The sequence below is a fragment of the Anoplolepis gracilipes genome, chromosome 8 (genome assembly GCF_047496725.1).
Source record: "Anoplolepis gracilipes chromosome 8, ASM4749672v1, whole genome shotgun sequence".
NCBI classification, from domain to species: Eukaryota; Metazoa; Arthropoda; class Insecta; order Hymenoptera; family Formicidae; genus Anoplolepis; species Anoplolepis gracilipes.
In genome coordinates this window covers 10,612,593-10,626,232 of record NC_132977.1, presented here as the reverse complement: position 1 = coordinate 10,626,232, position 13,640 = coordinate 10,612,593, and the positions used below count along the sequence as shown (strand labels likewise).

The following is a 13,640-nucleotide window of genomic DNA, read 5'->3' as shown; positions in this document are numbered from 1 at the left end:
CACGCATGCTAAATATTCAAACGCGTCAATAAATTAACTGTCGCACTGCTCCCTGATCTCTGCTGTATATTTTATTCGGATAATCGAAATGCACACACACACACACACACACACACACACACACACACACACACACACACACACACACACACACACACACACACACACACACACACACATGCTTTGTAGTGAAAAAAGAGAATTATTCATTTGTTTATTTACGTATGCGTCGCATACATATATCATGTTTATATTTATCAAAGATCTCTTTATTAATTAACTACGAAATATTAATTGTTTCTTTTCCTATTTTCATAAAAACTCGAAAATTTTATTCTGCTGTCAAAAGAATAATACGGTTAATGCTATTGACTTATACCGTAGGATAGATCGAGAATCGAGAATCTATAGAATATTTTATATTCCCGTTTCTTTCGATCCACTTTATGCTCGATGAGAGAAATGGTCTTATGAGATTTAAGGAAGTTTAATCAGTAAATACATCCGAATAAACCTCAAGCCACTTTTAAAAAAGTAGATTCGTGTTCCTTCGTCGGCAATCTGATTGGAATTCTCTTTCTTCGTTTTCATTCTTTTTCTACAACGTTTTAGCGCGCTCCCTGAACCTTCGGCCGATATCCAATCGAATTTCTTTGACATTCGTTTGGTAGCTTCTTCGTAATGAGATTCTTGCCTTGCATGCAAACGTAGACGGCAGGTAGGCACAAGACGAGTTTAGACGATATCTTGCTTCTACAGAAAAGAAACGCTAGCGAAGAAAATTTTATATAGTTCACAATACCTTCGTTTCTTTAGACATTTTTTTCTTCTCTTTTCTCCCTCTCAGCATTTTTATTTGAGTTTTATATAAATATAAATTTGCGTAACATATTTAAATAAACCTTAATAATTTAAATATTGAAAAAGGAACAGATGTTTAAATGTTTTGATTTCTACTTCCTGCTATAATACGTATTTAATATTGATAAATCTTTCTGACGTATCATCAAATCGGAAGCCTATGGATTGTCACGTCAACGAGATTTCGTGCGTAAGTTAGGCACAAATAAGGGATATAAGTGATATTTTTCTTTCGCGTGAGCAAATTTCATCCCCGATCGTCCGAGCGTAGGCTGATGTCCCGTGGTCCTGGGTCCTGAGTCCTGGACTCGTATATGAATTTAGAAAACGGATGCGAAGAATGATGCGAAAAATATGTATCATGTATGTATGTATGTATATCGAAGGGGACAAGGGAAACAGGCATTTGCCCGTACACACTTGGTCGTTCTCGCGCCTCTGGATTATTTACGAGGAGGCTAAGACCTAACTCTCGTAACATTCTACGAAACGCGGACTCGGACTAGGACGTTACCCTCCATTATTCAACGAAGCGGCCTGTCCGTCGAAATGCTGGGGATTTTTCGTTGGCGGATTATTTAATTCACACGTTGCAAAGAACATTTGTCAGCGGATTATGACACAGGATTTTCTTTCTGACATCAGCCTATGTCTCAATGAAGCGTAATTGTCTCTCAGGATCATTTTTCATGGTCAATCCTGGCACGGATATTTGTGAAAAAAAGAATCAAAAGGAATTGAAATTAACTTAAGAGCACTTTATTAGACGCGTTTTATTAACCGTAAAGTTTAATAATACTAATATACAATTAGAGTATCTATTGTTGTCAATAACCGATGGTAATTTAATAATAATAACTTATTTAAGAACCATTGTGTATTTTTGTGAAACTTTATGAACTGTTATAATATAATATAATCTATAATCATAATCATAATAATAATATAATAATAATAAAAATTACCAAATATTTATTCGCTTTAATAAGCAAATAAATAATTGCTACACTTCGTTAACAATATCATGAATATATCCTGTGTGTAGTATCATATTCCTTTTGTTGCGCTTTTATACGACCAGTCAATTGGAATTTTGTGCTGCTTTTCCAATTTTCCATGGTGAGGTGAGTGCAGTCGACAGCGATATAACGTGATTACGTAAAAGGGTGATACGCTATTAAAGGTAGAACAAAATTGATATTTTCGCTACATCGAAGTTATTACAATAATTCGAATTGATCCTTAAGTTGCCTTCATTTTTTTTATCTTTTTATTTGACAGTATCATTATAGTGCAATATCAATTTCTGACAAGGTAATTATATACATTGTTTTTTATTATATTAATTATTATATATTGCATTTAACAAAACTTTTCTTATCATCTTATCATGGAAAATAAGTATCGTTCAAATGCGGTGCTTCCATCTTTCCTTGTTCCAAGAAACCGCTTTCTCTCTTTCGCCTACAAGACTTGCCAGTAGTGCATACCCACGTGGTCAGACAAAGGTGGTATTTACCCATGTTCGATCAGACAGTTATCTATCTCATCATTCTGCGTTAAAAGTGTAATATTTTTTACAATAATCTTTATTCTTTCACTATATAGTACATCTTATAAGCTATAACATGTAATAATTTTTTTCTATTTTATATAAAAATTATTTGTCCATCTTTTTTCATCCTTTCCTATGTAATAATTCGTTTTGCGTGTAATAAAGCATAAAATCGTAAACAACACTCTAATCTTTGAAGGTTTTAAATTTCCAAATATAACAAAACATTAATTAATATAAGAATAAAGGATATAATATCCTTTTTTATATACACATATATATATATATATATATATATATATATATATATATATATATATATATGTATTACTACGCAGTTTTATGATGCTAATGTTTTATTCGATTTGTTACGTCAAGCGTTTAAAATAAAATGGAACACTCTATTCTTAAAATATACAGGGTCATCGCTGACGTATAAGGTGGTTCTGCGCAAAAAATGTATTTAGCACCTCCAAGTAATGTGGAATAATAATTACATTGGAAAAAGAAGAGAATTCTATTAAAGTTAAGAATCTCTTTCGGATAATATATGCATGTCGCAATTCTGAAAAACTTCCGCTGTCCTTTGCCGCGTCCTTGCTTTGCTCGTCGTTTCTTTTGCGTGTCGAGACTCACGCCCTGCCCTCGCGTCACCACCCCTTTGACCGTCATCTCTCGACTTCTCCCTATGCGTCCCTCTTCCCTTTGCGATGCACCACCGCGCAGTAACAGCATCAGGACAGTGCACATTTTGCTACGTTTTAGCGACTGATTGAACCACTGTATTTGCGCAGGCGCGTGCTATTATCGCCGAAAGAACGTAGGGGGTATGGTGAAATCCTGGGAAATCAATACGGGGATGTCCGCCGGTAACCAGGCAGTCGGGGCTCATCCTTTGCGAAGAACGTGTCGGATATCTACGCGCACGCTCAGTTACGTCGCCAATACGTCAGAACAGTCCATTGCACTTGAGTCTTCATCGTCGTCGTCGTCGTCGTCGTCGTCGTCGTCGTCGTCGTCATCATCGCCGTGCGGAAGGTATCAGTTCTGATTCTTCTCATTCTCCCTGATAAAATCAGGAGTTTGACAAAGTTGACGTGCGCCGATTGGGAAAAGAAGGTGGTGGTGATACAGCGTCATACTTGAGAAGAGACGACAATGCTAGCGGACCTCTCGGGTAACTGACCTTGTGCAACAGCGCAAACATTCGTCGACGAAACTGTTTCTACGGAGATTTTAAGAAGATCAAAGATCCACCACCACGGAATTGCAAATTGTTCGCGATCTTCCCGTATAGAACTAGAGAAACACGTCTCCTCCCTCGGATACACGTTCGCATCGTTTCGAGAACATCCTCTACGTAGAATATTATTAAACGTAAAGTCGTCAGACAAGCCGACGGGAGGCGATTAGACGGTCCTAGATCTACCGAGGCCACCGATCTTTATCAGCATCACTAGACAGTTGGTCCAATCCTATCCCGGTACCACGATCGAGTTAGTAGGCATCCGCCAGGCCGCCGCCAGGCTATTTAGACGTCTGGTAGGCGCGAGTGATTGGTCCTTCTGCACGGATTTACCGAAACACCCCCAAAACGGCAACCCGTCGTCGTCGTGGTGCTGCCGGGGCCCCGCCGTTAGCCGCGAGAGATCGCGAGAAGGGAGCTTGGGAGGATCGGCGGGAGGATCGGCCTGTTCGTACGCGACTGGCACCGATCCTTTGTACGCCGCTTGCTGGCGGCCCAGTGAGATGGAGGAGAAGTCCTCTGCCCGATTTTCCGAGTATCTGTTCGCCAAGATGGGCGGGCAGGACGTCTCGGCCTCTCAGGGTCCCCGTAAGGTGACCGCCGACACCGGAAAGTGGATACGAGAGAACCTGCTGCTCATGGTCACCCTTTCCGGCGTTCTCTTCGGCATAATTCTTGGTGAGTGTCAAGGGGATGTTTAGCAACTTTTTTCTCGATCACGTTGAAACTGCAACTTGGAACTCAGCCTTCAGTTTCAGAAAACACTATATTTTCTTAGAATTCAGAACATTTTTTAAATCCAAGACCATTTTTAATATCGATTGTTGCACTTGCGTTCGAGATGTGTCAAAAAGTATGACAACGCAAGTAGAGAAAATAAAATGTTTTGTGCAATATAAAATTTATATCATAATGAATGCTATTCGTTGCAATTGCTACATTTGATGTTTTCAGCTTTATGGTAAACTAATCGTATATTATCTAGATTTTGATTTAATTTACCACGATATCAAAAATTCAATCAGCAATTTCTTTGTCATATTGGCGACTAATTATTATTTCTTTTTAATAATCTCGTATATTTTGCATTTTTTATTTCACGAAAATCTTGTATAACGATAAAAACGGTTTCGCATGCATATGTTGTATAGATTTTATTTTATATTTAAAACTGTGTGTGTATATATATATATATATATATATATATATATAGTTGTAATAAATGCTTGTAATATGTCAAACGTTCATAAAAATGTGTGAGATGTAGTATAATACATTTCACGATGATATGATATACAGTAAGCTTTTATATCAGATTGATTTTATACAGGGTATTTCAGGATTTAATAGATAAACTGCGGCAGCGATAAGAAAAAAAAAATAAAGTTTAATAAGAAATGCTTCATTACAAAGTTATAAAGAAATATTGAAACGGTGTAGGAAACAACGGATTTTCCATTGCGCAGAATATGAAAATGTACATTTCGTGTACGGAAAGGTCGAACAGATTTATCTCGTGTGTATATTTACATCATATTTCCTAAATAATTAAATATCTTTAAATGATTATAAGTATCATTTCGATTTGTACGTAAATATCATATTTATTAAATAATCCTAAGCGGTTACTCTCGAAAAGAATAGCTCTTAGATTTCCACGAATATACACATGAGATAAACACATTCGACCTTTCCGTGCACGAAATGTACACTTTCACATTCTGCGCAATGAAAAATCTGTTGTTTCCTATTTCACGTTTCGTTTCAATATTTGTTTACAACTTTTTAATAAAACATTTCTCGTCAAACTTGATTTAACATTTTTTTCTTATTTCCATTTGTAGAATATACTCCTGTAGTTTGTCCGTCGAATCTCTGAAACACCCTGTATATACACTGCGAAAAGGTTCAGTTTGATATTACACCAATTATATAAAAACATATCACGTTAAAAGATATTGGTAATCAATAAAGTGTTTCCTTGAAAAAAATTCCATCATATTAATTCGATCTTTTAGAGGGCGATTCTTAATGGAGACTTAATATTTTTCCATTTGTATCACGATAAATATGTACTTTACATGTTCATGTATATACATGTTATGACGTGTTTGTTTCCATGAATATATCATTCGATTAAACTGGAAATGTTAATGAATGGTGGAATTATATTTAATTCCAAAAAATTGATTTTATTAATTCACGTTGTGCAACATGGGAAATAAAATGTAAATACACATTTATGATTTTGTTGAATACAATTGTAACTAAATTGTAATAAAAATTATTTTATTGATGAATTTTACCGACTTGATACGTTTGACGTAACTAAACGAAATCAAAATAAATTTAACGATTGGCAAATGCAATATTAATAGCAATATTAATAGAACTATCAATATGTGTGTGTGCGGGTATTAGATTTGCACAAAATTTCAACAGCTTGATTTAATACTTGATAGCCGAACATCCATAAGCACATCGCTATAAATGGAACCGTTGACGGTATGATAATAATTTATACGATATTATTCGCGAGAGAGGTCAGTTTGAATATAAATCAACGCTTTCATTCATTCTTCAAATGCAAGATTTAAAACCATGTATCAATCTCTACATCATCAATCTTTGTTTTTTTTTTTTTTTTTTTTTTTTTTTTTTTTTTGTAAATACTAACAATACTGCAATTAATAATTTGTTTGATGATGTATGTACACGTTTGCACACTTTGCATACATATGTAATGATTCTAGGTGTTAGAACATGGACAGCTTATGCAACTAATCTGACTTAATGTGATAGAAAAGAATTGATCAAACCTTCACCTTTCCATCCTCCTCTTTCACGGTACACTTTCTTCGCGATCAGATAATAAGCCAGCTAACTGTAATACGTTTAAATATAGTTCAAGGACAGACGCTCCATAGAATCTCTTAAGTGCTTTACGTTGCAAACGAAAAGGCGATATTGTCGCGGCGCAGAATTGTGAATTAATAAGATAGCATCTCTTCTCAGGATTTGGTTTACGACCTCTGGACCTTGGGGATGATGCGGTAATGCTGATCAGCTATCCCGGAGAGCTCTTCATGAGATTGCTAAAGCTGATGATTTTACCTCTGGTAATCGCCAGTCTTATATCGGGTAAGTTTTTTTCCTATCATTGCGTGCGCGCAAAAAAAAAAAAAAAAAAAAAAAACGCATGTCAAATGCTCATTCATCTTAATAGATAAAAAAATGATCTGATTCGTTCTTTCGCATATTATTGCAGGTTCGGCGAGTTTAAACGCCAGGATGAACGGAATGATCGCTGTTCGTACTCTGGTATACTTCATACTGACGTCCTTGCTCAATGCTGTTCTCGGTGTAGTCCTAGTCCTCGTTATTCATCCCGGTAATCCCGGAATCAGAGAATCGATTGGGCCGTCGCATCACGCGAGAGCCGTTAACATACTAGACAGCCTGCTCGATTTAGGAAGGTAAATTATGTCTGCGATATCTCATCGCTCTCGATATCGATTCTGTCAATATCAATAATGTATATAGACTGGGTTGAAAGTTTTCCTATTAAAAACCGGTGGTAACCAAGCGCGAAGGCCGAAGTGTATAAAACGATGAGAAAACAATCAACGAATATAATCAATTTTATAATAAGTTTATATTTTCAATTTACAAGTACGTATATTGTAATTAGAGCCGTTTTATCAATTGTATTTTTGCGATAAAGAGTTATTAAAAGAAAATTTCTGCGTGATTTTTTATTACAAAAATTTTAACGCATACAATAATATAACGCGATATATTGAACTAATATCGATTCGCAATACTTATCTTTACCGTTATAAAGCTCAATAATGGCAGTAGTAGAGTTACCTAAGTCGGATTAAGGTCATAGCATTTCACAAGCCGTAAATTCCACTAAACGGAACTCATCATGATCACATATACTATTCGGTGAGACGAAAATAGAAGCTCATCGATCGTGCGTATTTTAGTTGCACGAAACTTCAAAACTCTGTTTAAAAGCCCACACAATGTTTGATACGATATTCCAGTTCCAAATTCAAAAATCAAAGACCGCTCGATATTGGAAACTACTTGATAATTTTTTACTTCAGTAACACGGGATTAAGATCTTTTAACTGAAATTCACCGCATGATTTGCGCTCCGACATAATCAATGCTTAAAGGCTATGAATAAAATAAGGTCATGGGAAATGAGTTATTTTTAAAATATGTAGCACTTTGTCTGATACGCGAAGACACGCTGCCTACGTGTTCAATGTATTAGTAATATTTGAGAATGCAATATAAAATAATAATATATAATATAATCTATATAAATTAATGATTTTGCAGGAACATGTTTCCAGACAATTTATTTCAAGCAGCTTTTCAGCAGGTGAGAATATAATATCTCGATTTTTGCAATATGTCATATCGAAAAGAGAAAAATTAGCTTGTAAGTCAAGAATAATAATAATAATAATAATAATAATAATAACAATAATACGTTGTTACAGGCACATACAGTATATGTTCCAAAGAAGCAACCAGTTCAGAATCTTACTGACCAGCTACCAACGGAAGTTTTAGGAGACGAGGAATTGATAAGAGTGATACAGTATAGAAGCGGGACAAACACTTTAGGCATAGTCTTCTTCTGCTTGGTTTTTGGTACGTTTCTGGGAACACTCGGTGAAAAAGGTCAAGTCGTCATAGATTTCTTCAAGGCTGTGTTCGAAGTTATCATGCGAATGGTCTCGACCGTTATGTGGTGAGTCTTGAAATCAAAATCAAAATCAAAATCAAAACATTACAACTTTATGACAAGTGATGAAAAATATCTTTTTTTTTTTTTTTTTTTGCAGGATGACACCAATCGGCATCACCTCTGTAATAGCCGGCAAAATACTCGGAGTGGACGATCTGGTACTGGTGATGTCGCAGCTGGCATGGTTCATCGTCACGATCGCGATTGGTGTCTTTCTCTATCAGCTGGTGATCATGCAGTTGATATATATGGCCTTCGTTAGAAAGAACCCCTTTAAATTCTACGCCGGCCTCGCCCAGGGTACTCTCACCGCCTTCGCCATGGCATCAACGTGAGTCGTCGATCTTCGAATCCGAGCCCGACCTTGAGAGAATCCATTTCGCCTGCCTCACAGGGCCTCGGTCAACGTTGTGATTGTACTTTTTGACCTCGTAGTTCCCTCGTCGGTCGTCTCCCGCATATATTCCATTAATATTTCCTTCCTTCCTTCTGCTTTTTTATTTTGTCACATGGACCTTTTTTACGTTTACGCGAAATGGAGCTGGTCTGTCGCGAGATTAATAGTGCAAGTAGTTAATTCCAAAACAATTGACGTTGCGAAATGAAATAGACAATGAGTGATACGTGGCGATAAAAAAATGTGTATTGATCGAATCGATTGACAGAGACAATATGTTTCAGCCAGCTGTGTGGAGGCTTTGCGAGGCCACGATCCCGATATCCTTTTCAAAATCAGTCAAGCCAGCTTTACATAACTTTTAACTTCACACATATTCTCTTTGCTTAGTTCTTATATAAAAACGTTATGAAAGCTGGCACAAATCCTAGTTATCCTATTAGTCCTTCCTTCATATATGACAATCTCTTTTAATGTTCGCTTGCGAGGAGAGCTCGCCATGCCACATGAGAAAGAGAGAAAGAGGGAAAGAGGTATGCAGTTCCGGGTAACACTTAGAATGCTGATACTCTCGGTTTCCGACTTAATAGTCGGAATATACATACGAAGTTCCGGAAATTCGTTGCCAAATCTTTTTCGGTGACGTAACACGGAATTTCGTCATCGCGCAAATAACAATATATTATCGTCGCGAATAAGAAAATGGACAGGACTTTGAAAGCGTCTATGTTTCTCGCGAGAGAAAAACTTTTTGGTAATCATGTTGCCTAAACCGAATATCTGCTGACTCCGTGTTACCTGGACTGATTCGCGGCGTGGAAGTCTGCTTGGAAGGGACTTGTAATCGGTATCTTCGGACTCTTCCCTCGCGATGACGAGATAGAGAAAGAAGAAACTGCCAACGGAGGCCTCCACGCCAAAATACATGATTTAAAATAAATATTTAAAGTACACTGTTTTTTTCAAAAAAAAAAAAAAAAAACAGATTGGCGGAACTGAAAAAATATTGGTTGCTTGTGTGTCGAGCTCGTTCTTCCAGGTACGACGAGGACGTTGATGACCGGCTGTACTGCTGAACAACGTGCGATTATTTGCCTCTTGATAATTCATTTTTTATAATATAATAAGAGTCACACAAAGCAACGATCATTTTTTCAGTTCGCATTACGAGTCATCCTCTGAAATCTTACCTTTCTTTTATTCGCAAATCCATTACATACGTTTAAAAAAAATACATTCAAAAGATTTTTTCTGCACAATTCACAATCTATCCGCCATTCCCTTATTCCCGATTACTTTCCTCTATTATTGTTTTTAGCAGTGCCTATATTGTTTTTGATCCAGCTAGGTCTTATTACAGTTGTATCTAACTCAATCTGTTTTCTCTGTGGATTAACTGTTTCCAGAAAAGAGCGTACACAACTGTGCGTACACTGTGACTGACTGAGAAACTCTGTTCTCAAAGTATCTGAACAGAGACTGTATGAATATCATGATGATGTATTAGAACACGCACTGCACGCGGCCTTTTGCAGGTGGTTGACTTTGAGAGACTGAGGGCTTGGTAAGTAATTGATGGCCGCAACATGAAGATACATACGATTGTCTGTTACAGAATTCAACAAGCAACGCGATCTCTGGTGGATATCCTACGGATACGTGATCAAAGCTAATCTCGATTAATTTTTCAGGTTGTTTTCACGGTCATTCTGGCTGTTGCTCTGGCACTCTATCTACTATTTGCAGATACTTTCCGTAATTAATATGCGTCAATATTAATTCCGAATATTCTTTATTCATACACCGTTTCTCTGCCCTCTTCTATTCCGTATTTTTTTTTCAATTCAACCCTTGATCAATTACATCTAAGAAATTATCAATAAATAATGCTCAATAATGCCGCTATCTATAAGTTTACGCCAGAATGACCACGGACTGCGGCAACAAGCGACATGGAATATATCTTTCTACTATCACCGGAAGCCTTACTCGATCTTTGCTAATGCAGTTTTGTACAGGGCTGCTGCACTTCCTGTGACTTTTCGTCTGATGACCGAGAAACTCAGAGTGGACCCTAGAGTCACCAGATTCGTCTTGCCAATTGGTTGCAATATTAACATGGATGGTACCGCGCTCTTCGTCGCTGTAGCCAGCATATTCATCGCTCAGATGAATGGTATTTTTCTGGGTTTCGGAGAGATTATCACCGTTATGTAAGTCTTTGAGCAAACTTTTTTCCACACAGTCATACCGCGAGAAATTATATTTATCGTTACTTTATCATTCTGTTTTGCAAAGTCTGACATCCACCGCCGCTTCTGTGTCATCGGCCTCGGTACCAAGTGCTGCGCTTGTCCTGCTGCTGGTCGTTTTAAGCGCTATCGATGCTCCGGTTAATGACGTTTCTCTTTTATTCGCGATCGACTGGTTCGTGTAAGTATCAATCAATATACATTCACGTTCAGAGCAATCATTATATCGGTATTAAAAAAAAATCTATCATTAAAATCTATCATTAATATGAGTATTATTATTTTATATCCACTAGAGATCGGATAAGGACTACCAACAATATGCTAGGAGACTGCTATGCCGCTGCAGTGGTTGAGCAGCTGTCGAAAAAGGAACTGATGGCATTGGATGCAGCAGCCTATCAAGTAAGATATATAAATTAATTACTTTGCAATTATATAATAATTATATATGTACATAAGTGTGTTTAATTGCTAGAAAAACTCATTCTATTTGTTTATTTATTACATAAAGGAATTGTATTTTAACATGGATATTATAATGATGAGCGATATCTATTTAATTTCAGTCAGAGACTGTGCTCCCAACCACTATCGCCAATGGATGTCTTTCCGCTAACAGGGTACCTGATCCTGACACCGTCGTTGTCGAGATGCAAGACGACGCACGAATTGCGGGGATCGCCAAGTAAACACGCTTGTTGGTAGGGCTAGGCTATCACTTTGTACGACCATAGTAGATCATGTTGATTCATTAGTAACATCTTTCGCTTTTGCGAATCATTAATTTATTTGCAGAATTAGCAGTAAGCAAAATGAAGGCTTGATGGAATCAAAATCTTTAATGTAGAAATCAATTTAAGAAAATAGTTCTCGTACATGATTTTTTTCTATCAAGTCTTCGTGTAAGCTGCAAACACGTCCCCCAAACTTTTTTTCTTTTCAGCCTCGGAGTTTTGCACATGTCGAGAAGTATAACAGAAGAGACCGTTTGACTAATCGTTAACCCCCGCAGAATAATTTACATCGCGGAATCTTGTTGAAAGCAAATCGACTTCAGCTGTTTAAACAAGCCTATTCAACGAGGATAAAAAAAAAATATATATATATATGTTGCGCCAAAGAGAAAGGCGTGTTTAGTTCCTCTGCTTCTTCTCGTTTTAATCATTTTCAAAGTTTGTAAAGATTTTCCGCAAGGAGTTCTACAAGTAATAAACTACGAGAATTCTTGTAGAAAATACAGTCGCCACAAATACAAGATTCAAAGTCAATAATAATGGAGAATGTGTTACATGTGACGCAGGCCCAGAGAGAGAGCAATAAGAATTAATATATTGTACTTTGAAGCTTCGGTCGAGACTTCCAAAGACTCGAGGAGACAGCGCGTTTCGTTAATCACTATGACGATACCAACTACGCTCGACGTTGTATGTACAAGTAAAGAGTCAGGATATAAATCGTCCAAGTACACACACCATTGTGAGAAATTAAACTGGATTCGAAAAGAGATTTATTAATCGGACTGACCGACTCATATTCGAATAAAACAATAGTTGATGATTGTAGATGAAGATTCACAACTATAGCGAATCACGGAGATCACCGATTCGATTGCATCTTCGTAAAGATCGATGACCGTTTTTACGATCGATCGCATAAACAGCGTCGAATGTGGTGCCTTATTTTGATGCGCCAATCAGGGGTAGGCGCAATGAAAGTAAAAAAAAAAATCTCTCGAGTTTTCTTTTCTTTTTTTCGAATGTACCCTCGTGCCATGATCATGTATAGTATTAGACGCCAATCCCTGACGCTTTTTCGATGTCTTTAGAATGTCCTAGCCCAGAATACGAAGAATCGAGCACGACTGTCTTCAGTGACGCGACAAATACAACTTTCTCTATCGGAGATAAGAAATTTTTTACGGTGATTGGAGAAGGAGCTTTATGTGATAACTATTTTAGATAGCTACGTGTATATCAACATATCTAGAAAATATAACAACAAATACATTTTGATTATCTTACTTATGATTATAACGTATGATTATAACGCTTGGAGACTGCACTCTGTAAAAATCACTCGCTTCGTATCTCGTATTGTTTACGTCACTGATTACAATCCAAATCAAGAGAAGGAAATTAATTAACTATTACATAACAATAATGTATGTTTAGCGGAGTTCAATATAGACCCCCATGCAGAAAATATGGCAAAAGAAGACTTACAACCGGGCATAGGACTTTAAATAGATTTTAGAAGTCATATCGAATTAAATATATCGGACCATTAACTGAAAAACTGGTGCATAGAACCACTTTAGGTGTTCTACTTTCGAAAGACAAATGTCTTTGCGAAAGAGTGCTTGAGACAGAAATTTACTAAAACACATAAATGAATTCTGTTACGTATATATCGCAATTTAAAAAAAAAAAAAAAATTATATCTCTACCATTTTAGCAATCGAATTTCTAAGAGAAATTTAATGGGAGCAATGTTTGACAAAATTTCAATGACTTCCATTTTTATTAATCATAATTATGAATCTCCAAGATTCTGTC

General features: G+C 36.7%; 1 protein-coding gene across 2 annotated transcripts; it reads left to right on the top strand.

Moving 5' to 3' along the window:
- Window positions 1-3,253: 3,253 nt before the first annotated feature.
- Window positions 3,254-13,478, top strand: Eaat2 (Excitatory amino acid transporter 2). Of its 2 annotated transcripts, none has more exons than XM_072898497.1 (11): window positions 3,254-4,340; window positions 6,678-6,803; window positions 6,931-7,138; window positions 8,019-8,061; window positions 8,183-8,436; window positions 8,531-8,764; window positions 10,849-11,043; window positions 11,129-11,263; window positions 11,379-11,487; window positions 11,652-11,770; window positions 12,029-13,478. In XM_072898497.1, the coding sequence occupies exons 1-11, from the start codon at window positions 4,166-4,168 to the stop codon at window positions 12,075-12,077; spliced, it is 1,647 nt and encodes a 548-aa protein (XP_072754598.1). In that variant the 5' UTR covers window positions 3,254-4,165; the 3' UTR covers window positions 12,078-13,478. The 2 variants fall into 2 exon arrangements, with proteins under 2 accessions (XP_072754598.1, XP_072754599.1); XM_072898498.1 differs by having other exon boundaries at window positions 3,260-4,340; window positions 11,652-11,786.
- Window positions 13,479-13,640: the final 162 nt, after the last annotated feature.

Coding starts and splice junctions, on each gene's coding strand:
- Eaat2 (XM_072898497.1), top strand. CDS start 4,166: ATGGAGGAGAAGTCCTCTGCCCGATTTTCCGAGTATCTGTTCGCCAAG. Junction 8,437..8,530: donor ATGGTCTCGACCGTTATGTG/GTGAGTCTTGAA, acceptor TTTTTTTTGCAG/GATGACACCAATCGGCATCA. Junction 8,765..10,848: donor GCCTTCGCCATGGCATCAAC/GTGAGTCGTCGA, acceptor AGTTTTGTACAG/GGCTGCTGCACTTCCTGTGA.